Source organism: Anopheles gambiae, chromosome 2 (assembly GCF_943734735.2).
Source record: "Anopheles gambiae chromosome 2, idAnoGambNW_F1_1, whole genome shotgun sequence".
In the NCBI taxonomy this organism is placed as follows: domain Eukaryota; kingdom Metazoa; phylum Arthropoda; class Insecta; order Diptera; family Culicidae; genus Anopheles; species Anopheles gambiae.
The window spans coordinates 89,442,530-89,465,350 of record NC_064601.1 but is presented as its reverse complement, the minus strand read 5'-3'; the positions used below and the strand labels follow the sequence as shown (position 1 = coordinate 89,465,350).

Genomic DNA, 22,821 nt, shown 5'->3' with positions numbered 1-22,821 from the left:
AAGTTTTCGAAGCCTTCAAGAGATTCCACGCGATGGCGGAGCGTCAAAGCGGAAGGAAGCTTAAAACACTACGTACAGATAACGGTAAGGAATATATGAACAAATCCCTAACATCGTTCTTGCAGAAAGAGGGCATCCGCCATGAAACTTCGAACGGATACACACCACAGCAAAATGGACTGGCGGAACGTGCCAACAGAACTATTGTGGAAATGGCGCGGTGTTTACTGTTCGAAGGAAACATGACCAAAGGTTTTTGGGCGGAGGCGGTTTCAACAGCAGTTTATCTTATCAATCGTTCTCCTACACGTGGACACAATTTAACTCCTGAAGAAGCGTGGAATGGAAGAAAACCTGATCTTTCACATCTGCGTGTGTTTGGAACGAAAGCGATGGTAATGATTCCGAAGGAGAAGCGACGTAAATGGGATCCGAAATCTCATGAGTGCGTTCTGACTGGCTTTGATGAAGAAACGAAAGGATATCGTCTGTACGACCATAAAAAGAAGCAAACGATCATTAGCCGCGAAGTAATTTTTTTAGATGAAGGTTGTTCATCGAACGTGACAGTTACAGCAATGCAAGAGCCAAGAAGAACATTCGTTAGACTGGACATCGAGGAAACAACTTCAATCCAACCTGTGCAAATCCCGGTTCCCAATTTTGCACCCGATGCTGGATCAGACAGCACGTTGGAAGAAAATGATGCAGAAACGGATGGTGAACTCGATGAAAGTACGACAGATGACGAAAACAACACTAGTACAGAAACGATGGTACAATCTGAAGACGATTCGAGTGATTTTCTTGGGTTTTCCGGAAGCGATGTCGATGGCTTTGTAGCAGTTGCGTCTGGTATGTACAGTGGAACATATGCTGATCCTGTTTCACACCAAGAAGCACTCGCTAGGGATGATAGCAAAGAATGGGGGACTGCCATGCAGGAGGAGTATAACGCTCTGATGGAGAACAAAACCTGGACGCTAACTTCGCTCCCGAAAGGAAGACAAGCCATAAAATGCAAATGGGTGTATCGGACTAAATGCGATTCATCTGGAAATTTAACTCGATACAAGGCTCGTTTGGTCGTCAAAGGATTCTCACAGCGAAAGGGGGAAGATTATGATGAAACGTACGCTCCCGTGGTACGGTATTGTTCGCTGCGATACCTTTTTGCCCTGGCTATCAAGCATGATCTGATGATAGATCAAATGGATGCAGTAACAGCATTTCTGCAAGGAGATCTTGATGAAGATATTTACATGGAGCAACCACCTTGCTTCGTTGATGGACAGCGGAAAACGTTGGTATGTAAACTTAACAAAGCTATTTATGGTTTGAAGCAGGCGAGCCGAGTTTGGAACAACAAACTGGATGCAGCATTACAACGGTTCGGCCTGATACCAACTCAGTACGATCCTTGCGTGTATGTAGGTAGCGAAGGAGGTAAGATCATTATCGTTGCTATATACGTTGACGACATGATGATTTTTAGCAACGATGTGGCATGGAAAAAGCAGCTGAAGAAACATCTTTGTAGTTGTTTCCGTATGAAGGATTTAGGAGCAGCACAGCACTGCCTAGGTATAAGGATTCAACGGACAAAAGAAACCATCAAGTTGGATCAAGAAATCTACATAGAATCTATTTTAAAGAGGTTCAATATGGATAAATGTAAACCAGTGGCAGTTCCAATGAACAACAGTGAGAAGCTGACCAAGGAAGAAAGTCCGAAGAGTAACAATGAAACTGCTGCGATGAAAGATGTGCCGTATCAAGAAGCCGTTGGGTGTTTGATGTATTTGGCACAAAGTACTCGACCAGACATTCTGTACGCGGTGAACATGCTGAGTCGATTCAACAAAAATCCAGGACAAAAACACTGGAACGGAGTGAAGCATGTTATGCGCTATCTTCGAGGGACTTCTAATTTTAAATTGGTTTACAAAAAAAATGTAGATTCGAAAATTATCGGTTACTGTGATGCTGATTGGGGATCTGATCCAGATGAACGAAAATCCACCACTGGCAACATCTTTATGGCGCAAGGAGGAGCAATTTCATGGATGTGCAAGAAGCAACCGACGGTAGCCTTATCTACGTGTGAGGCTGAATACATGTCTGTATCAGCGGCGGTACAGGAAGCCTCATGGTGGCGCGGACTTTCTGCGAAACTGGCGAATGCGGATGAAGTGATTGAAATTCGTTGTGACAATCAAAGCTGTATTGCGATCGCGAAGAATGGTGGGTATCATCCACGAACGAAACACATTGATATTCGTCACCATTTCATCAAAGATGCTCTCAGCCGTGGGATTGTCACTCTAGAATATGTTAGCACGGAGGACCAGATTGCAGATGGACTTACTAAACCATTGCAACGGACTAAATTCGAGATTAGTCGCGAGTTAATGGGTATCTCTGAGGCTTGAGGAGGAGTGTTGAAGAGCAAGCCTTGAGTAAAATAGTAGGCTATGATTATTAATGTAAGATTCTAGAAATATAGTCTTGTTCCAACCAGCAACCTTTACACAGCTACTCTCTACAAAAATATCAGGTGGTGGATTAGGGCCTTTGGGGGGTCGCCATAGTTGAGGGACTTTACGTCATTTTAGAACCGTTGACCATTGGTTTCCGCACACAAAGCTTAGCAAATATAACAGATTTCTTTGTTATTATGTGCATTTTAGTGTGTCTATTGATTTTATCGAAAAAACGTAATATATTAACAAAAGATTTGATGATTTGTTTATGCACGAAATTTAAAATCATGCTAGCATGAGTTCTAATCTCAAGTAAATTGTCCATGCGGCTCGTAGATAATGAGGAATTAATGTAAAAATTGAAAAAAAATAATGATTTCTTAATTTTTATCATCAAAAATGGCGAAAACACAAAGAATTCTAGAATAAATTCACAGAATAACACAAAATAACACACTTTAATGTATGTTTCAATGTTAAATAAGAACTCACAAAGTCCAAAATATATTTTTAAAGAATATTTATTCGAAAAAATGGGGTAGATAAATTATATGAACAAATTTAATTAATGTAAACAAAGTTTGAATCCTGGGGACCTTACGTCAAGTGACGAATTGTCAAAATGCACTAGAGTCCACCACCTGATATTTTTAAATCCACCTTGGTTCAAAATGCAAACAAACTTTATTTTTGCAGTATTTGACAGATTTGTGTGACCGATCAACCGCACACTATCTCGTTTTTCTTGTCAGGGCTGCTTCGATTGCCATGGGGGGGGGTCTTAAAAATTCTTTTACCAAAATTACACAACTGCCTGTTACAAACACGAATCCCACACACTACCTGATTCGGACGGTTTTTGGCGCTTTCTGGCGCCTTTATTTTTTATATTTCGCTTCACAAACGCAGGCATTCTATCGGTTGCCGAAGAAGCGAACACAAAATAGCGGACGCGCCGGTCCAAATGTAAACAACTTCTGTTGGATCAGCTGACAGATGGACAACTGCTCGAATGGCTTGATAATTCAAAATAAGATTGTCAGATTTGAAAATGATCCGTTACGCTTAGTTTGAAACTATCAGCAGCAATAGTTTTATCGACTCTCTAATAGACTTTTTTTTTAACGTGAACAGCTTTGTAAACCGAAAAAATCTATGCTGATTGTGCGAAGCATGCAAAATATTGTAACGCCTTTGGTTACTCTTGCATTCCTTCTACAAGCTCGGTTGACGCAATTGTTATCACTTTTGTTTCAACTTCCGTTGCATCAAGTTGTGCAGTCAGAGCGTAAACAATGTGGCGTTGCAAAGTGCGTTTATTGCTTTCTTTGCTCTGTTTAACCTTTTTGATAAGCACAACCGCAACACAACGACCGCCGGATCAGCCCAACGTGCTGTTGATAATTTTGGATGACTTTCGCCCGGTGATAAATTACGGCTACGGCGATGGCAACGCCATCACGGTCAACATCGATCGGCTGGTGCAGCAAGGTTTCTTCTTTCAAAATGCCTTCGCACAGGTAAGCGCACGATGGGGGTAGGGTTCTTCTTTATTCCGTTTTCATTCACTTACGCTCAAACCCCCGTCGTCAATGCATTTCAGCAAGCTCTGTGCGCACCGAGCCGCAATTCGATGCTGACCGGCAGACGACCGGATACGGTGCGCTTGTACGACTTCTACAGCTACTGGCGCCAAACGTCCGGCAACTACACCACCCTGCCGCAGTACTTCAAGCAGCACGGCTACCGTACGCACTCCGTCGGCAAAGTGTTTCACCCGGGCGCATCGTCCAACTTTACGGACGACTTCCCGCTGAGCTGGTCCGAGCCCGCCTTCCATCCGCTGACCGACGAGTACTCCAACGCCGCGGTGTGCACCGATCCGGCAGATGGACGGTTGAAGCGCAATCTCCTTTGCCCTGTGCGGCTCGAAACGCAACCCCTGCACACGCTGCCCGACATCGAGAGTACCGAGGAGGCGAAACGATTCCTCAGTACGGTCGGCCTGAGCCAACCATACTTTCTAGCCGTTGGCTACCGCAAACCGCACATCCCGTTCCGCATCCCGGCCAAGTATCTCGGTCTACATCCGGTCGCGAAGTTTGCCACGCTCGATCTCGACTACCCACCGTACGGGTTGCCGACCGTTGCCTGGAGCTCGTACCTGGACGTGCGCAATCGGGACGACTTCCGGCAGCTCAACGTAAGCTTCCCGTTCGGTCCCGTGCCGGACGATTTTAAGCTACGCATCCGGCAACACTACTACGCTGCGGTTACGTTCGTGGATGAACTGATAGGCGAGCTGCTGCAGGAGGTCGACCTAAGCCGCACCATTGTGGCGCTTACGTCCGACCATGGGTGGGCACTGGGGGAGCATGGCGAGTGGGCCAAGTACAGCAATTACGATGCAGCCGTACGCATCCCGCTCGTGATAAGAGCTCCCGGCATGCAAACCCCCCATCAGCAGAAGATCGACAATGTGGTGGAACTGTTGGACCTTTACTCGACCCTGGTAGACTTGGCGGGATTGCCACCGGTGCCACGGTGCGACGAGCAACGGCCGCACAAAGCGACCACCTGTACCGAGGGCAAGTCGCTAGTGCCGCTGATGCAGCGGAATTCCACCGGGTATGGGGAGAACGATGGGGACGAGTGGATCGCATACAGCCAGTACCCACGACCGGGAACGTACCCATCACTCTTCCCCAACAGTGACGAACCGAAGCTGCGGCACATCAAAATAATGGGCTACAGTATGCGCACGGATCGATTCCGGTACACCGCGTGGATCAAGTTTAATCCGGACTACTTCAAGCGGGGTAAAGCGAAGTGGGACTGGATCGAAGCAAGCGTTCTTTTTAACCTAAACTCCTACTCTTTCCAGACTGGAGCACAATTTACGGCGAAGAGCTGTACGACCATTGGATCGATCCGCAGGAAAACATGAATCTCATCGATCGGGCACCACTGGCAACGGTAAAGGATGCGCTGAGGGCGAAGCTGCAGGAAAAGTTTCCTTAAATTCCCCTCTCTCCCAACCGAACAGAGACGGACCGAACTTACAAGAGCGAATTGTTTTATTACATAAATATACAATTTTATTATAATGTTCCTTTTCGTTTTCAATGCGATGCTTCACATAATCTCTTGCCCCCCTCGATCCATTTCTTGCTTGCTTTGCCAAAATGTAATTTGTCTACTCGTGTTTTTGCTTCCTTTCATACATACATACGAACGGTTTCCAGCAACGCTACACAATCGGTTCGATTAGATTGCACAGTTTTGAGTGTTTGTGTTTGTGTGTTTGTGTAAAAAATATATGATAACTGTTTTGTCATAAGTCCTGGACGAGAGAATGTAGGAGAGTAAAACTGTTTACCCCCGTTTACGTACACAAGGCGCCCCCGCGGGTACGCCTCTTGATATTTCTCTCCTAATCGTTTTTTTTACTAACATGATATTTATCTATACGCTGAAGCGTGTCTATCAACTGCTGCTTCGCTTGCTTTTTTAATCACAACGGAACAGAATGAATCATTTTGCCTGGATAATACAAATTATTGATAGTTTTGTTTTCTTCCAAAAATGCATGCACAACGTAACACAGAGTTCTTCTAATACCATCGTCATTGCTGGGTGCATGGACACTACTATTGCTTGCCGTGGTTGTGAGAGGATGCGGATGGGAATTTGGCAGGATTTAAACTCCCACCATAAAAAATGATCAAAAAAGACCGGCTTGTATATTATTGCACTGTTTGTTAGTATGTGTGTGTTTTTCTCCATCTTCTTCCTACACCAACAAAACATATCTTTTTGCTATCATATCTCTCTAATGCCAACAGATAACGGTAGTCACGGAATTCTAGCACGTTTTGGGGATAGAGAGGGAGAGGCAGCTTGTCTAAGGTTTGCCTGGAGGTTTTTTTGCTAACTTATGCTCCCAACCAGCACCTGGATGGCATTCGGGGGGTTGCGACGATAAGAGGGTGGCAGCACATGGGAAGGGGGAGATGGCAGGGAGGGGAGAAAGACCAGGGATGAAGGCCTGCGTATATATCTACTGTATATCATTATAAATAGCTAGTTAGAGCTTAGTTAAACAAAACAGTATTCGGGTCTTCATTGTCCATCTGTTTCACGTGCCTCAGGACGTCCTTTTTGGTTATTACACCGAGCAATCGCCTGAAAAAGGTTAAATGGTAAGAAGGGAGTGAGCCATCCTGGCTGTTACGCACAACTCAACTGCCCACAGCCGTACTTACCCATTGTGAGTGACCAGCGTTTGCCTTAGGCCCAGCTTGCGGAACATATCGACGACCGTTTCCATCGGCGTCTGGTCCGTCACGGTGATCGGGGCCATGTCGAGGATTTTCTTCAGCTTCAGCGGCGACGGGCCAAGGTTTTGGACCGGTTGGGCCGAGGTGAAGATTACCAGCGACTGGCCAGTGATGCCGTCAATGATGCGTCGCGCATTAGCTGTCAAAAAAGGGTAAAACATGCCGGTTATTGCAGTCCGATTCCGTGCCTTTCATCTCTCAACCCAGCGGTCTCTTACCTAAGGCTAGATTTAGATCTCTTCGTAGCACGAAGCCAACCAAGTATTGATTCTCCTTCGAAACGACCACCGGGTAGCCGTTGTGTTCAGTCTCTTTGAGTAGGGTCTCGATGTCGTCCACCGTCATCGAGTCCTGAGTGATCACCGCCAGCGTTTCATTGCGTCTGGAAAGTAGCGAGAAGGGAAGTGGTTTAAATTTCAATGCTGCCCTCTGTTTCTCCGATGCAAGAATGACTCACTTTGGCTGCATCACATCGGCCGCTAGCGTTGTGTGCTGGAATTCGTCCTTGCTGTCCAAGAACGGATAACCGTTCAGCGCTATGTGCGCATCGTAAATGCCCTGTACGGAGAAGAAAAGATGCCGTTTGTATGCCGCTTTGAACTGGACTGAAGATGTAAATTTGCTCAATTTTACCTGTCGACCAAGGGCATCGCCAACCCATTTGGAAGCCATGGCTGCCGCCATCAGCGGCACGATGTATCGGACACCGCCGGTTAGCTCGAACATAATAACCACAAGGGACACTAAAACGAGAAAAAGAAACTTGTATTTTACCGATTCACGGTTTATTCCGCGGTTCACACTAGAGGTGGGCATTTCGGTTCTTTTAAGTGAACGCTAGTGAACCGAGTCGTCCAATTGCTGTGAACGTAAACGTGATTGCGGCTCTTTTGTTCTTTTACAATAGTAAAGTCTATGAATTGGTACATTATTTTAAAATCGCTAGAACTACAGATTAATCCGTTGGTCTGATCGCATTAAAAGCAAGCCAATATCGAAACTCTATCCATTAGATGCTGGAAAGTGATTCATACAAAGAGTTTAAAATCCACTATTTCTTGTCTTGTCTCTAAATTTGCAATGTTGGAAGGTTTTCTGTTCATTTTTTCGAAATGCTCATGAACGATTGCACTCATTTTCATATTCAGCCGTACCGGCGAACTCGTTCGTTCCTGGCAACGTTCGCCGCGACGCTCATTTTCACTCATTTCATAGCCCCCTAGATAAAAAATTAGAAAACCGTTTTGATTTTGTACCGGCCAACCTAGTGGTACATCCCTGTCCACTCATGAGCGACGAATGTTTCTCGTCGAACGAGTATGGAGTATGGAATTATTATTTTTTTTAACATAACTGTTATGACATGATATTGTTTCAATAAAATTAACTGCCTTTTGACCATATTTATACATTTTTTAGTGTTTTTACCATAGTGCCATTTTAGGTACACAAAACATGCATGTTCTCATAGTTTTTAAGGTTAAAAAAACAATAAAAACTGGTCATTTTAGATTTTTTTCGATGATATTTTTGACATGTCCAACTGTTTTCACTAAAATAAGCAACAGAAATGAGTTTGTTTTAAGTAATTTACCAAAAAAGGCCGAAATTCGCTTATCTGGCTCAGGGAAAAATCGACTTCAAATCAAGCACACTCTTCCGGGTGTGGGATGAAGACAGGTGTTAATGCAGCTCTTTAGTCAATATTTTTATCAATTAAATTTATACATTTTTTACGATCAAATTACACAGGAAATCAATATTATGGCAGCAATCCTTGCTATTCACACAAAAACAGCTTCTATAGTAAGTTCCATTGATATGATACACATTTTTTGAAGTATTTTTGTTTACCACCACTATAGGAACACAATACGACGACTATAGGAACCATTACCACCATTATAGGTACAACGAAGCAGTAAAAAATATGTCTTTTTTCGTAAATTTCATGTGTTTTACGGTAAAAATGGTTGTGATTGCAAAGATAAAACATATTCCAATTGCTATTTGTTAAAATATTCATGAATTTACCTTCATGACACTTTAAATCCATTAAAAAAATATGTATACCACTAAAAATTGCACCACTATTCGTACATTTACCCTAGCATTCTTTTCTTATGAACCGGTTCATTCATTTGTCACCGTGAACGAATGAACAGTACGGTTCTGGTTCATTTGGCACACCTCTATAGTTGACACTTACCCGTCATTCTGGTGACCCCGCCAAGCACGGCGGCTGCACCGACCATCGCATACAGCCCCGGCGTAATGCAATCGTCCCCGGTGGAACACTCCCCAGAGAAGATCCATATTTTGGGATAATTGTACGCCAGCTGTTCCATCGCTTAAAACAAGAAAGTTTAGACAAGTTCAGACATTTGCTTTTCACCTGTAAAATGCATCCAATGCAACCGTTGATCGCTTACCAATGCCAACGATACGGCCCGTAATGGCACCGAGTGCAAGGGAAGGAATGAACAACCCGCACGGTACCTTCATGCCAAACGTGAAGATCGTCATGATGAGCTTCATCGCGAGGGCGAGTATTAGCAGCCACACGGCTTTGTAGACGCCCGGCCCGGCCGCCGCTATCTCAATGGCCGAATTGACATCGGTAAAGTTGCGATTGTAGTCACTGAAAGGAGAGAAAGCAGTACCAAAAGTGCATTTAACCGCCATTTAATTCGAAACGAAACGCTTCCATCCAATCCACACTTACCACAACGGATCCTGGTTCGAGATGCCGCACTGGCTGAAGAGGAGATAGATCAGCTCGCTCGTGTTCATGCGCGTGTACGGATTGGGGTACGCAATGACCGCGGTAATGAACGTGACGATCAGCACCTCCGTCACCGGGTACTGGCCAAGCTTGCTGTACTTGCGGAACCGGCACCACCAAAGGTTCGCCTTGATGAATAGCGTCGCAATGATGCCCTGTCGTGGTCAAAGATCAATAAATAAATCAGTACCATTTCCATATTTCCCTGTCGTGTGCGTCCAGCGTTCGTTCCGCGCTCTTACCCCAATAATGCCCAGCCCGATAAATGGTACCAGCTCGAAGAAGATCCACGGTTTGTTGTACTCCACGTAGAACAGCACCGAGTGCTCGTTGCCGAACGGATTGATCGAGCGCAGTATGAACGCCGCAATCAGCGCACAGAAGAACGAGCGCCAGAGCGTCTTGAGCGGAAAGTAGTACGACACCTCCTCCAGGCTGAACAGCACGCCCCCGATCGGGGCACCGAACGCAACCGACACGCCGGCCGCAGCCGCAGCCGACAGGATTTCCCTCTTTTTCGCCTCATTCCGCCCGTACTTCGGAAACAGGTAGGACAGTATGTTCCCAATGCAGCTCGCAATGTGCACCATCGGGCCCTCCTTGCCGAGGCTGAGGCCGGCCGACACCGACAGCATGATGCCGACCGATTTGATGATTAGCGTCCACTTGCCCAGATAGCTGCGGATGATGAACCCGGACAGGATGGTTTTGATCTCCGGTATGCCCGAGCCGCAAGCGTACGGCGCGAACATGCGCACCAGCGATGCGGCCAGCAGCGCGAACAGCATCGCCCACATGATGTAGAAAAAGTACGATATCACGTACGCACCGAACCCTTCCCGGGAGGAGGTGAAGATCTCCGACCAGGCGTACCACTGCGAGCAGTTGCCGCTGTCGAACGACGTTTCGTTCGACGACCAGCAGCACTGCTCCCGGTTCAGCCAGAACGCTTGCGGGCAGATGCCAAACTTCAGGTCCGTCATCCAGCTTGCGCCGATGTCGATCACGCCCGCCACGCAGCCGGTAAACAGGCCGACCAGCAGTACGCACACCCAGCCGGACCACGCATCGTGTGCACCCTGTTTGCGAGTGATGAAAAGAAACGGAGAGAAATGTTAGCAATTGCATAGAAGAAAATTTCGGTTTCGTCTTACCTTTAAAAGATCCCAGAACGAGTCCTGCCGCTTTTTCACTATGTACCGATGGCGCATACGATCCCGGGCAATGTCCCGCTGCCAGTCGATTGTGTGAAAATCCTCATACTGCCCGATGCCGGGAATGTCGTCGCTTGTGTCCGTCATGCCGGCAAATGAAATACCTTTGTTTTTTTGTGGGACAGAGGGAACAAAAGAAGAGCAAATACATATTAGATGAAATTCAAAGAAATGTAATAAATACAAACACACGCACGCACACATGTAGAAAGGGAAATGAAACACACACAAGAAAATAAGTCCAAAACAGTGCCTTGCAGCCGCAAGCAAAATACATTAACCGTCGTTTAAGGTTCCGAATACGTTACAGGATGAGTTTAAATACATGCAAAACGTTTAATTATTAAGTACATAGCAATATTGGGCTTTTATTTAATTTAATATTATGATTAGTTTAGTTGATGCACCCAGTTAGAGAAGCGTTTTTGGTTACCAAAGATTAATATTAAATTATATTAAACATACTTTTGCCAACGAAAGGACACGCGAGCGCGCAAATAGACACACACATTTACATTCACTTTTCCAAATCATAACGGTTTTTAGTAAGAACGCAAAACTCCCACAAACAACACATGATAAATTGCAGTAACGTTACCTTCCATTTTACCGGAAAACGAAACGGTTAATGTATCTGTACGTGATGGTGACAAAAACAGGCGTATTAATTTATATATATTTCAAACCACCGGCTAAGCTGTTAGTAGGACAATTAATTGAAGCAACATAAGCGTTTATTTCAGTGTACAATTAAGCTTTTCTTGAGTGAGCGTGGAATCTAACGGGAATCTAGTTAGAATTTGAATAGGAATTGGAAAACGGCCGTATTGAACTACTCGTTAATTTTTAATCGTTTGTTTTACACCATTTTTTCTTTAAACTATATCTTTTTTACACATCTTCAATTTGTTTAAGTTAATTGGCACCACAATTTACACTAAATTTTCTTTCTGCCTTCAACCAGCAAGGAACAGATGGAAGCAATGAATTTGCGCACGAACCATCTGGACCTTTCACGCCGAAAGCAAGATCTATTCCCGTCCTTTTAAGGGCAAACGCTTAATCCAATCTGGTGCGCCCGTAAAAAAATAAAAAGGATACCAATAAGAACGTAACCGCATCCCGGAAAGGGAGAGGGGAGGGGAAGGGGCAGGGAAGCACACATTCTTCCACAGTTTACCTTCATGATCGGAGTGATGAAAGTCGCGCCCGAACCGGGTGTGCGTGGGCGAAGACATGCCGCCGGGCCCTTCTCCACCGCCTATGCTGGCCCCGCCGTTGCTGGATGCGCCGGCGGTGGTGGTTATGCTCGGTGCACTACTGTTGGCAGCGCTGCTGGGCGCACCGACACCGTCCTGCCGGCCACCATTCGCGGAGTAGGAGGAGTAGGAGTAGTTCGGGTTGGTGAGGCCGCCGTTCCCGGGCGTTATGTCGATCATGCCGTCCTCGTCCGCCTCGTACACCGGTACCGCCCCGACCGTGCCCGGCGCAGTTGTCAGGGAGGTGGTGGTGGTGATGTGTCGTTCCGCACCGGACGCTGGAGAACCTTTGCCGGGCTGCCGGGAGACCGGTGCGACGGAGAAAAGGAAAAGGGACGGAAAACAGAGGTTGATGTGAATCGTTCAGTGGAGGTAGCGGGGGGGAGATAGGGGAGGGATTGATGTTAACAAGCGACCGGACACCGGAAACTGGACGACTGAGCGAGCGACGAAACTGTGCCAACTTGGATGGTTTTGGCAGAAATTAGACGAACTTTTAATTAGTTTTCGCAGACACGAGATGCAATAATTTCTCGCTAACGGGGTGGGCGGGTAACGGGGGCACTTGTGTAACCTCGTTAAAAACACACACACACAAACACACAAATTTAGAGGACCTTTGTAACCTTTGCCTTCACTGTGCAAAACACACAGGATGTGGCAAAAGGGCGTTTTATAACCGGGAGTGGTAGGGGAAAGCGGGGCAAAATGGGCATGTGGGGCAAAATGGGCACCCTCTATTTAAGCATTATTTGACTACAAAGCTACTTTCCAATGCTCAAAATGTATTCATTAGAGTGTTTTATGAACACCATGTAAGTTTCATAACCCTAACACAACAAATAACCAAGAAAAGTGCAAAATAAGGTTTAGTAGCATATTGATGTAATTTTTGTCACTTCGAAAATAAGCTTAACCCAGTGTCACAGGGATGCGTTGAAGTTTTACATTATATATTATTAAAGCTATGATATTTCTATACAATTTGTCTGAAGAAAGCAAGGCGATCGAACGCGTATTTTTACTAATATAACATAAAATACAAAAATGCTTCACGTGGGGCAAAATGGGCAGTTACGCTTGGGGCAAAATGGGCAGATACTTTTGACAAATGGCGTTTGGTGAGGCTATGGTGTTGTATTTGTCGCCTCAATAGTGATAACAGACACAGCTTCAAAAGAATCGATTTTGTAGATTTAAACGTGTAAAAACTGTTTTAATTTTGATAACATATTTTTGGAAGAATTTTAAGGGCTTTCCTGACCAGCAAAACAAAAGATAGAACGAAAATACAATTCACGAAACGGTGCACAAAAGCATAGACCATTACCTAAGCGCAGTTGTTGTGGCCCATTTTACCCCAGTGTTTTGACGTTTCACAGTTTGTTTACATATGCCCATTTTGCCCCAGGGCTATGCCCATTTTACCCCGCGTGTCAAAATAGCTTCTCGTAAAACATCAACTTTTATTTTACACTGTTTTCATGATTTTAAGTTGTTTTCATTCTATGTGGCAATTTTAATCCATAGATAAATAGTGGAGGCATACAATAATGCATGAATAATTGTGTTTTGTGGCATATTCAATGGAATATTCAGTAAACTGCTTAACATGCCCATTTTGCCCCGCTTTCCCCTACACACACACACACCTCACACGTAGCTAGGAGCCGTCTTGGAAGACGACTCTTCTCAGCTGTTAGATAAATTGACACTAACGAGTGACACAATTTCCTTTTCTTCGCGAGACGAACCACAGAGCGAGAGAGAGAGCAATGGGAAGGTCAGAAAAGAGTGAGGAACTCCCCCGAAAAAGGGACACTTGGTAAACGGGCAGATGCTTCCTTGGATGCAAAACTATTTGACACGCGTGGCTAACTTCAGTGCCTACTACAACCACACATCATCATTGCCCCGTGTGGTGACGTCAAGCGCACGCCGCTATAATGGACCAACAACACTACACAACGCTAATCAAACGCACAGCAGTGGCGGCGTTGACAACAGTTTCACACGCACACAGAAATCCACCCCAAAAAGCTGTGACAGATACTTGCCCGGAAGGGGCAAACACTGACCACATTTCACCCATTATCACCACTAACCGGGGAGGATGATGGTTGGTTAATGCTCTAGCCACGAACGTAGGACACTCTGCCACTGCCACAGCCAGCTGGGGATCAGGGAAAAACAACTGCTCCCGATGATTGGAAGAATCTTCCACAAGGCAGGAATTACACCATACACACGCTCTGAGCCCCGTCGGCCAACACAAAAATCAATCCCGTCAAGTCCCGTCTCGAACTGCGCATGATCGCACGCAAAACACGGAAGACGTTCGGGAGCGGAGAAGAGCCCGAGAGCATCTTGAACGCGGGCGCGAGAGAACGCCAACTATGATGAGCATTAGATCCGTGTTAGTGGGGGGGGGGGAGGATGTGCGGGTTTTTTGTGGGTGTTTGGGGAGAAAGGGATGTTGTTTTTTATTCCGATTCGCTGCACAGGCGAAAGCGAGATGCAAGCAAAACAGAGCATAATTCTCCTTTCGGAGAAGCACATGTTTGTCGCGAATAAATTCGTTAGTTTTTTTGTATTGGAGAGGAAAGTTGAGCAAACAGTTAGAGGAGGGGGTGGTGGTGGTGAAACTCACAACACCACTATGTGAGAGAGAAAGGGAAGGAGTGTTTGCGGTGCATCAAACAGACAGATGCACACTGAGGAAAGATGCAATGGAGTGCATTAAGAGGGGGGGGGGGGGCATAAAACCGCTTCTACGTTGATTACTGTTTCACGTTCTATTAGCGCTGTGAGTAATCCGTCTTCTTGATTAGAAAATAATCTTGAGGGACATTTTTGTTTTCGTAGAGATTTCTTCGCAATTATTTCTAGTAAAAAAATGAGAAATTCTCACTAGCACAAATTAAAAAGTTCGTGGCTATCAATGAATAATACTTTTTGTAAATAAGGCTCACACTGCTCCTCAAAGGCTAATGGCTCTTTTCAATGTTACAGACCAGTTGGTCACATACATTAAAAAATCATTAAGAGTGGCAACTTCATCGCGACGCTTATCTGTATTGGGATGTGTTGGAATGCTGGAATGACCTTGATGACCAAAAATTAATCCGATTTGGTCACAGAATTCGGAGGTACTATAAATGGCCCTTTTGTCATTCAATGCTATTCCTATCTCAATACACTGTTTTCTGAGTCAGTTTCCAAAGTAAAAAATAATTATTAAACACTTGCGACTTGTTTTTCGGAAGCACGTCGGAAATATATAACAGCTGTTGAAAAACATCTCGCGAGCGATGAATATGCTGTAGAACATTTGCAAACTGACCCCATTGATCGGATAGCTGAAGAAACACAACAAATTGCAACAGCTTCTTCTGAACAGCTTTAATCACCTACTCCAACAACTGTTTCATAACGTGACTGGATCTTCCCTGCTCATGTGATAGGTAAGGTTGGTAGGTTCCGGAGTCGTCTGGAGTCGCCCAGAGTTGTTTGGAGTCGGAGTCGTCCGGAATCGTCCGGAGTCGTCCGGAGTCGTCTGGAGTCGTCCGGAGTCGTCCAGAGTCGCCTGGAGTCGTCCGGAGTCATTCGGAGTCGTTCGAAGTCGTTCGGAGTCGGAGTCGTCCGAAGTCGTTCGGAGTTGGAGTCGTCCAAAATCGTCCGAAGTCGTCTGGAGTCGCCCGGAGTTGTTTGGAGTCGCAGTCGTCCGGTGCAATATGCTTGTGATCAGACATTTCATTTCGTTGTGTTTTTTCCTTCTCTCTTTTTTCTTTTGCGACTTCGAACGACTCTGAAAGACTCCGGATGACTCCGACTACCAACAACTCCGGATTACTCCAAACAACTTCACACGACTCCGAACGACGCTCATGACTCCGAACGATTCTGAACGAATTCGGATGACTCCGACTACCAACAACTCCCGATTACTCCGAACGACTCCACACGACTCCGGATGACACCAGACAACTCCGACTCTGAACGTCTCCGCACGACTTCGGGCGATTCCGAACGACTCCAGATAATGCTGAGCGGACCTACCTTCCGGAGTCGGTTCCGAAATTATCGGAGTCTGATCGGAGTCGACTCCGGATTTTTGTCAACTATACCCATCACTAGTATAGCTATCAGATTGGCAATATCCAACAAACAGGAAGCATCTCACAACATTTGATCCGAGATAAAGACAAAGTTTTGAATAAATTGCACCACGTTCTCTAGGATCAGTCTGATTGGCCCGTTGTTTTGTCACTGCCAAACTGCCAATTAACTAACTGATAACGTTATCAAATTTGGTAAGTAAGTGCTGAATTGCGCTTGAATGCATACGTTGGACGACTAAGAGAAAATGTATTACAGTCTACCCCCTAAAATGTTATTAATCTTCCCGTTTAGAACATCCAAAAGCAACCAAATTACTCATTTACCTTATAATTAGACCTTACCATCTTACAAAGCGATTATTGGACACAGAGTCAGCCTCTACTCCGTGACCGCGGGAGAGTGTTAGTTTTTGCTCGTGAGGATCGTAAATTTTGCACCGTAAGCTTGCACCGGCGGGACAACACCTAGAGACAACTTTACATTACTCTACTGATAAAACTGAGAAGCACACGATAAGCGGAATCGGTTTGTTTGTGTCTAACTGCCTGTGGGGCGACTATCATTAACGTCTCATCATCTCACGTACCAGATGTCTCAGGTGTGCTAGCCAGGTGTTTTGACAACTTCTATCTAAAAGACTCGCTCCCTTTCATTAATTAATAAGCGATTGCTTTGTTGTTAGTAGATGCTGCGAGGCTGATTAAATGTGTTTGTTGTAAAATCGCAAGAAATTTTCTTTTTTTGTTGTTGAAAGAATGGGATCACACCGGGAGGGAAAACAGGCCTCGTTTGTGTTTGCTCTTCACACGGGTTTGCTCCTTCACACATCGCAGCCTCCGGCTAACGAAGGCCGCAAACACGGGTGCGCGTCCGTTGTTGCGCGGTCCCCCCTTGCATGAAGTTATCATCCGGGACAAACAGAACAAAAACCTCCGCCCCGGCCGGTGTTCCATTCGCCGGATTCCTCCGGAAGGTAAGCAAAACAAGAGAAAAACAAAGAGAACTGTAAATGTGACCCTTACCTTGCTGCCAACTGACTGATAAGACGGATGATCACCACTGAGCGGATGGTTGGTGGCGGCGGATGATATCGAAAGGTTGTTGCTGCTGCTGATGTTGCCGGTGCCTTTCAGGGGAAACTTTTCCATACTTTTGCGACCCGCAGCAGCAACGTGACGCTTGTGTTTTAAGCTTTCAGCTACGGCGATCCGCTGCCACGTCACCGAAACACCTCACACTTGGTAGGAACACACATACGCAAGACACAAAACACACACGCACTGTTTGGAAGGGAGGAAGATCGGAGAATGGGGAACGATCAGAACCCGGGGGGTTTGTGTGGTAAGGATTTTTTTTCTATGCGTCACGATGCCCAAAAACGATCAAAAACTGTAATAAATCCAATAGAAAGCGTTGATGACACACTGTATTAGACCCAACCCTAGGCCACTGCGAACCAGTGGCCAACAATCGCAGTAACCGCCGCGATAAACGCCCCTGACCGATATATAGCTTCTGGGGGGGAAAACAAAAACACAAGGCCTACTTGCTGCTTGGCGGCGGGGGACAAGCCAAGCAAACCGAAATTCTAATCACAAAAACACAAAACAACCCAACGCACCTTCGATGCTCAGACAACCTGGACGCACATTAGTTTACGCTATTTCACAAAATGCAATAAATGTTTACACATCCCTGATACGTTGTGCGGGACGTGATGTGATGTGGGGTGGAAGGTTCTTTTTGCGTTTTCTCACAGCCGCTATCGAGAGGTGGGTGATGTCAATTTCGCTTCATTTTATTGCACACTTTGGCACACACACGTATGGGCGTCTCACACTCTCAAGAGCGATAATGGGGCCTCCATCGAGCAGCCGTCGGGTGCATTCTGCTTTGCTGCACCTGTACTGTGATGCGATGGTAACGCCTGAAAAGGGTGGTGGTGGTGCAACTGAGATGCAGCCGCAGCAGTGATTGACAGACAAGAACGATCGCGGATACCGTTCAGAATTCCTTCACACGGCCAGGGTAACGCACACTCCACCTTACAGGATGTGTTCTGCTATTGCAATCCCGTTGTTTACACGAAACTTTTGTTTTTTGACCACCGTCCGACGGTTCCAACTGTGATCGTGCCAACTGGAGGGCCGGATTTGATGCACGTACACGAACGCGAATGCAAAAATTCCACGACGATAGATTCTTCTTGCCTTCCCCCTACGAAACTTGCCTTTTGCTTTTGCGTCGACGATCGGACACTGTGCCCGCTTACCAGGGCCAGCCAGACGACCAGGTAACGGAATGTGGCAGCGGTTTGACGTTTTGGCGGCTTGACGTTTAGGGTACGCCATAGAGCGTTTCTACATACACCGAGACTGCAGCTGAGAGATGGCTGTGAGAGAATTGACAACCGGTTTCTCACGCTGGTGTGTGTAGAAGCTCTGAAAAGCGCCGAGATGAGACTTTTAAAATGATGTTGAAAAAATCCATTTTAATCGCTAAAATGAAATCAAAAAAGTTTCTTTTACTTTTTAATAATATTTCTACGATTATTAGACGGCAAAAATGCAAACTATAATTGATCGATCGCTATAAACTGCCAATTCAATTTTTTCTCAGCTCCATCGTTCTTTGCATGCCGAGGAGAATTCTCTCACCGAAAATACTGTCAGTCGCTGTCAAAGCATGCTGTCAGTTATTTTCTCAGCTGCATTCTCGGTGTATGTAGAAACGCTCATACAGTGGGCGCGCGTTTGTTTACATTTTGTTTTTTGAGATGCAGTAAACATGCTTAGGGTGCCGCTACACAGCGTTGTAAGTTTACTTGAGTGTGTTGAAGGTAATTTGAGGTGAAATTTTCTAACTGTTTAGTCCATATTTCGTCTAAAAGCCACAAATGTTAAGTTTTGGTTCATTTTCAATAAATGATCTGAGTTAAAATGCTTGTCCCAGAATTCAACGAGCTTTTTTGAGTGTTTCAATCAGAAGAGTTCTCGCACGACTTGAAAATATGCCCGTCATGGGTTCAAGCCACGTGTGGACCGATTATCATCATTTGGGCCACAGATGTTGCGTTGTTGTTCCAAATGAGAAGAAGAAGACGAAGGACTAATATCGATAGATTTTCCTCAAGATCAGTTTAACATCCATCTCAGCTAGCATAAGCAGCCTTCTAGTCCTTTGGATGTGCCCTTTCTTGGACGATCTTGGTCAACTGCAGCAGTTTCCAGATCCGCTCTTGGTCAGAAGTCATGGTCTGTCAATTGTGGTGAACGACCGAAACAAATTTTATGGACTAAGTAGCCTAGGACGTACAGTCGTCAACTCGTACGACTTAACAACATGCCCGTCATGGGTTCAATCCCCAAATAGACCGCGCCGCCATACGTAGGACTGACTATCCTGCTATGGGGGGAATCAATTAGTCACTGAAAGCCAAGCCCGCAAGTGGGTACAGGCAGGCCTTGACCGACATCGGTTGTTGAGCCAAAGAAGAAGAAGAAGAAGCCTAGGACGAGTGGCTTCCAGGATGTCGGAGGATATTCGAAGCATCTTTTCATGAGAATTAGCATTTCATTACAAGATGGTCCTCTTCCCAGTAGTGAATGACACTCCCTAATGACAAACTGAATAGGAGATGGACATGTCCCCGTATACGAAGCTTTAGCCAGGATACAACATCGTCTTAGGTTGATCAAAGTAGTCTGTTGTAGCGTTCAAATAATTTGATGTGAAGCCTTTGTTAAATGTTACCGTCCAGTGCATTCACTTCGTGGTAGTTCGTACAAGTTCCTCTGCAAGTTCCATGTCAAGTTGCTGGTTCCGCCATCTTCTTCAAGATTTGCGGCATTTAGAATGTGTTCGATTATAAATTTACACCCTATGGATCTATAAAACGACCCTGATGTACGACGAAGATTAAACAAGGAAATATCATCTTCAAGTTCATAACGGATAACATCTCCCAAACTTGCCCTCCAAACGAATCTCGCTGCCCAGTTCTGATAATGACGCAATCGCAAAGCATGGCCACAAATAAACGGTAAAAAGTTCGAGAAGCTTCTGCCCACATAAAACAGTTCCGTTGCGTCAATTCGTCAGCTCCTAAAATTGCATAATGACGAACGAGTTCCCCTTAGATGCTGGATCTATTTTTGTACCACACCACCACCTATGCAGTCTTGAACCGTTCCTGCCCTCAAACCTCAGGTTCGTCTTCAGGCTAACGAACTACACGACCACGACCCCCTACCAGCACCATATCTACTATCGTCTTTTTAACGGTCTTGGGCGCGAAAACGAAAATTGGGTGAATGAATGGTTCGACCCATTTGGCTCAAACACACTCCGATAGTATCTTCCGTATTCCTTGCTTACGACGCGCTAAACGCGCTTAATTCCAAAGCCAGGATCCCATTTGTACATGGAAAAAACCCCTAATGTGTGGTAATGGGCACGCACTGCTATCGCGATCTCGGGCCTGCAAAAACAAATAGAAATCAAATTTAATGTCCAACATAAGTGCTGCAGTGCTATTTGCCTATTTACATTGGCTTACCTTGCTCGGTGCTCAGGTTCGTCTCCGCATGTTTTGCCCGCCTGCAGTTGACATGAGCCGCAGATGAGCGCAAAGGGAAAGGGAAATTACCTACAGACAAACACAATATCTTCACCCCCAAATGGGCCCAACCAACCCTCCCTTTCATCCTCAACATCAATGCCATGGCAATAAAATTTGCGCGCTCTCAGCAGGAGATTTTACGGCGCAAGGACTCGATGTTCGATGCGTTCGGAATGTTCGAACTGCACAGAACAGATATTGCGGATGGGTGGAAGGCTTCCGGGCTAGGGGAAAGGCAGACCAGATACGACCAGATGCGTAGGATAGTGCGCCAGATGTAGTACGGACACGGTTCCCTATAAAAGCGTTACATCCCACCGATTGACCCCATCAGTAACAGAAGTACCGGAGAACTTGTCACAACCTCTTCAGGGAGCTGCTCGCTGGTGTGGATACATATATCTGGCAGCCATCTTCACAGACAACGGATATTAAACGGATAGAACTGATTATTCCAAGAGTGAAATTCTTTCTACTATCGTATCACTAGAAAATGGCTAAAGTTAGTGCTGCCTGTGTACTGTTGGTTTGTCTGTGGCTCCGAGCGAGTGCGGCCCTGCCCGCTTTCGAGGATGATCGGGATTTGGATAGAGAAGTGAGTTATGAAGTGTGTGTATGTGTGTGTGTGTGTGTCTAAAACTCAGAACACAGAACATTAGATTCTCAAGAGGTTCTTATCGTGATAAGAAGTGATCTAATCTTCATGAGGACTTCTTGATTCAGCCTTTACCTTTCACGCACTCCAAACACTTTGTAACAGTGACGTTCAGTTATCTGTGACAAAGGCGTCGCTAAACCCCCTTCCAAGAAATGACTACAACCGCATGGAGCGCGATAACATCTCTTGGATAACGTTTAACATTGCTGATATTGTTGTTCTTTTCCTACTTCAAACAGCTCTACATCCGCCAGCTGGCCGAATGGCTCGCCGACCAGTCGACGGACTTTCTGAACGAGCTGACCAGCTTCCCGCCGTGCAGGCCGTGTAGCAGCTACGAGCACACCCGGCAACCGATTGCCGTCGTCCCGCGGGCACCGTACGCGAAGCGTAACTCCGAGCTAATAAACTCCCTCCTAAGCCTGCCGAAAACGATGAACGATGCTGGCAAGTAAGCGGCAGCGGACTGGAACACCATTGCCATCGCCAACGATCAGAAGGAGGCGCCGCAACTGCAAATGATGATCAGGAACAAAGTTACATCCACCAGTTACCTTCCTTTCCTTCTTGCTGGGACTGACCACACTAGGGGACGACATTGTTGGGGGCATAAGGGAACATAAGGACTGTTCGACGATACCATCCTGTTGAATGCCTGTCCTTCGCTACCTTGCTGCTTCCGGTCGATTTTCTTCCGGCGAATGTGTTACAAAACAGTTTTCTTACCATAAATTCGTTTTGTTCTTCCATCATACGACATCTTCAATTACCCTACACACCGAAACGAAAATAATACAATTAAAACCAAAAACAAAAACACAATCCATATTGGTGTTACGGTAGAGCTGATGGTAAAATATAAGTGAATTGCTTCTACTGCTAATATTATTACAAAACAAAAACTATTACTACTACTACTACTACTACTGCAAGTACTCTACTCATCTACCACTACCTATCTACTACTGTATCCTTGCGATAGTGCGCATAGACTCCAGAGTGGTACGCGTTCGTTTATCTTTTCTTTCTTTGTTAAGGAGTTTGCAGCGATTTTACGCGAGTTGGAAGAGAAGATGGGAACGTTGTTTGTAAAAATAATAATAAAAAAAGAAGTACGATAGTTACAGTTTGAAATGTAGAGTTTGTTTGACCTGTTATATCTTCGCTGCGTTCCAAAAATAAGTTCGAAAGGTTCTCCTCTTCCTCTCTAACGGTATTAACATCGTGTGGGTCGATTAGCAGCACTCGGTAAAGGTACATCCTATCAATCTGCTAAAATTATCCATTTATTTCTAAAATTAGAGCTCACCAGGGAGCTTTTTTCTTTCTCTCGAACGAA

The 22,821-nt window shown here is 45.5% G+C and overlaps 3 protein-coding genes across 12 annotated transcripts; 2 read left to right on the top strand and 1 right to left on the bottom strand.

Moving 5' to 3' along the window:
• Positions 1 to 3,521: 3,521 nt before the first annotated feature.
• LOC1276448 (iduronate 2-sulfatase) lies at positions 3,522 to 5,590 on the top strand. The gene is made up of 3 exons (XM_315795.5): positions 3,522 to 4,003; positions 4,087 to 5,302; positions 5,368 to 5,590. The coding sequence occupies exons 1-3, from the start codon at positions 3,779 to 3,781 to the stop codon at positions 5,502 to 5,504; spliced, it is 1,578 nt and encodes a 525-aa protein (XP_315795.5). The 5' UTR covers positions 3,522 to 3,778; the 3' UTR covers positions 5,505 to 5,590.
• On the bottom strand, positions 5,543 to 18,517 carry LOC1276446 (H(+)/Cl(-) exchange transporter 3). Of its 10 annotated transcripts, none has more exons than XM_061646692.1 (14): positions 18,205 to 18,489; positions 17,226 to 17,592; positions 12,003 to 12,378; positions 11,421 to 11,456; positions 10,763 to 10,926; positions 9,851 to 10,687; positions 9,549 to 9,763; positions 9,256 to 9,464; positions 9,033 to 9,173; positions 7,457 to 7,566; positions 7,281 to 7,381; positions 7,042 to 7,205; positions 6,749 to 6,962; positions 5,543 to 6,668 (listed from the first exon to the last, which is right to left on the bottom strand). In XM_061646692.1, exons 2-14 carry the CDS (start codon positions 17,349 to 17,351, stop codon positions 6,578 to 6,580), a joined length of 2,784 nt encoding a protein of 927 aa, XP_061502676.1. In that variant the 5' UTR covers positions 17,352 to 17,592; positions 18,205 to 18,489; the 3' UTR covers positions 5,543 to 6,577. The 10 variants fall into 10 exon arrangements, with proteins under 10 accessions (XP_061502676.1, XP_061502675.1, XP_061502677.1 ...); XM_061646691.1 differs by having other exon boundaries at positions 18,434 to 18,489; XM_061646693.1 differs by having other exon boundaries at positions 17,825 to 18,470.
• A 2,622-nt stretch (positions 18,518 to 21,139) lies between these two features.
• Positions 21,140 to 22,616, top strand: LOC1276445 (protein PDF). Its single transcript, XM_315791.5, has 2 exons — positions 21,140 to 21,419; positions 21,722 to 22,616. The coding sequence occupies exons 1-2, from the start codon at positions 21,318 to 21,320 to the stop codon at positions 21,935 to 21,937; spliced, it is 318 nt and encodes a 105-aa protein (XP_315791.3). The 5' UTR covers positions 21,140 to 21,317; the 3' UTR covers positions 21,938 to 22,616.
• The last annotated feature ends 205 nt before the right edge of the window (positions 22,617 to 22,821 follow it).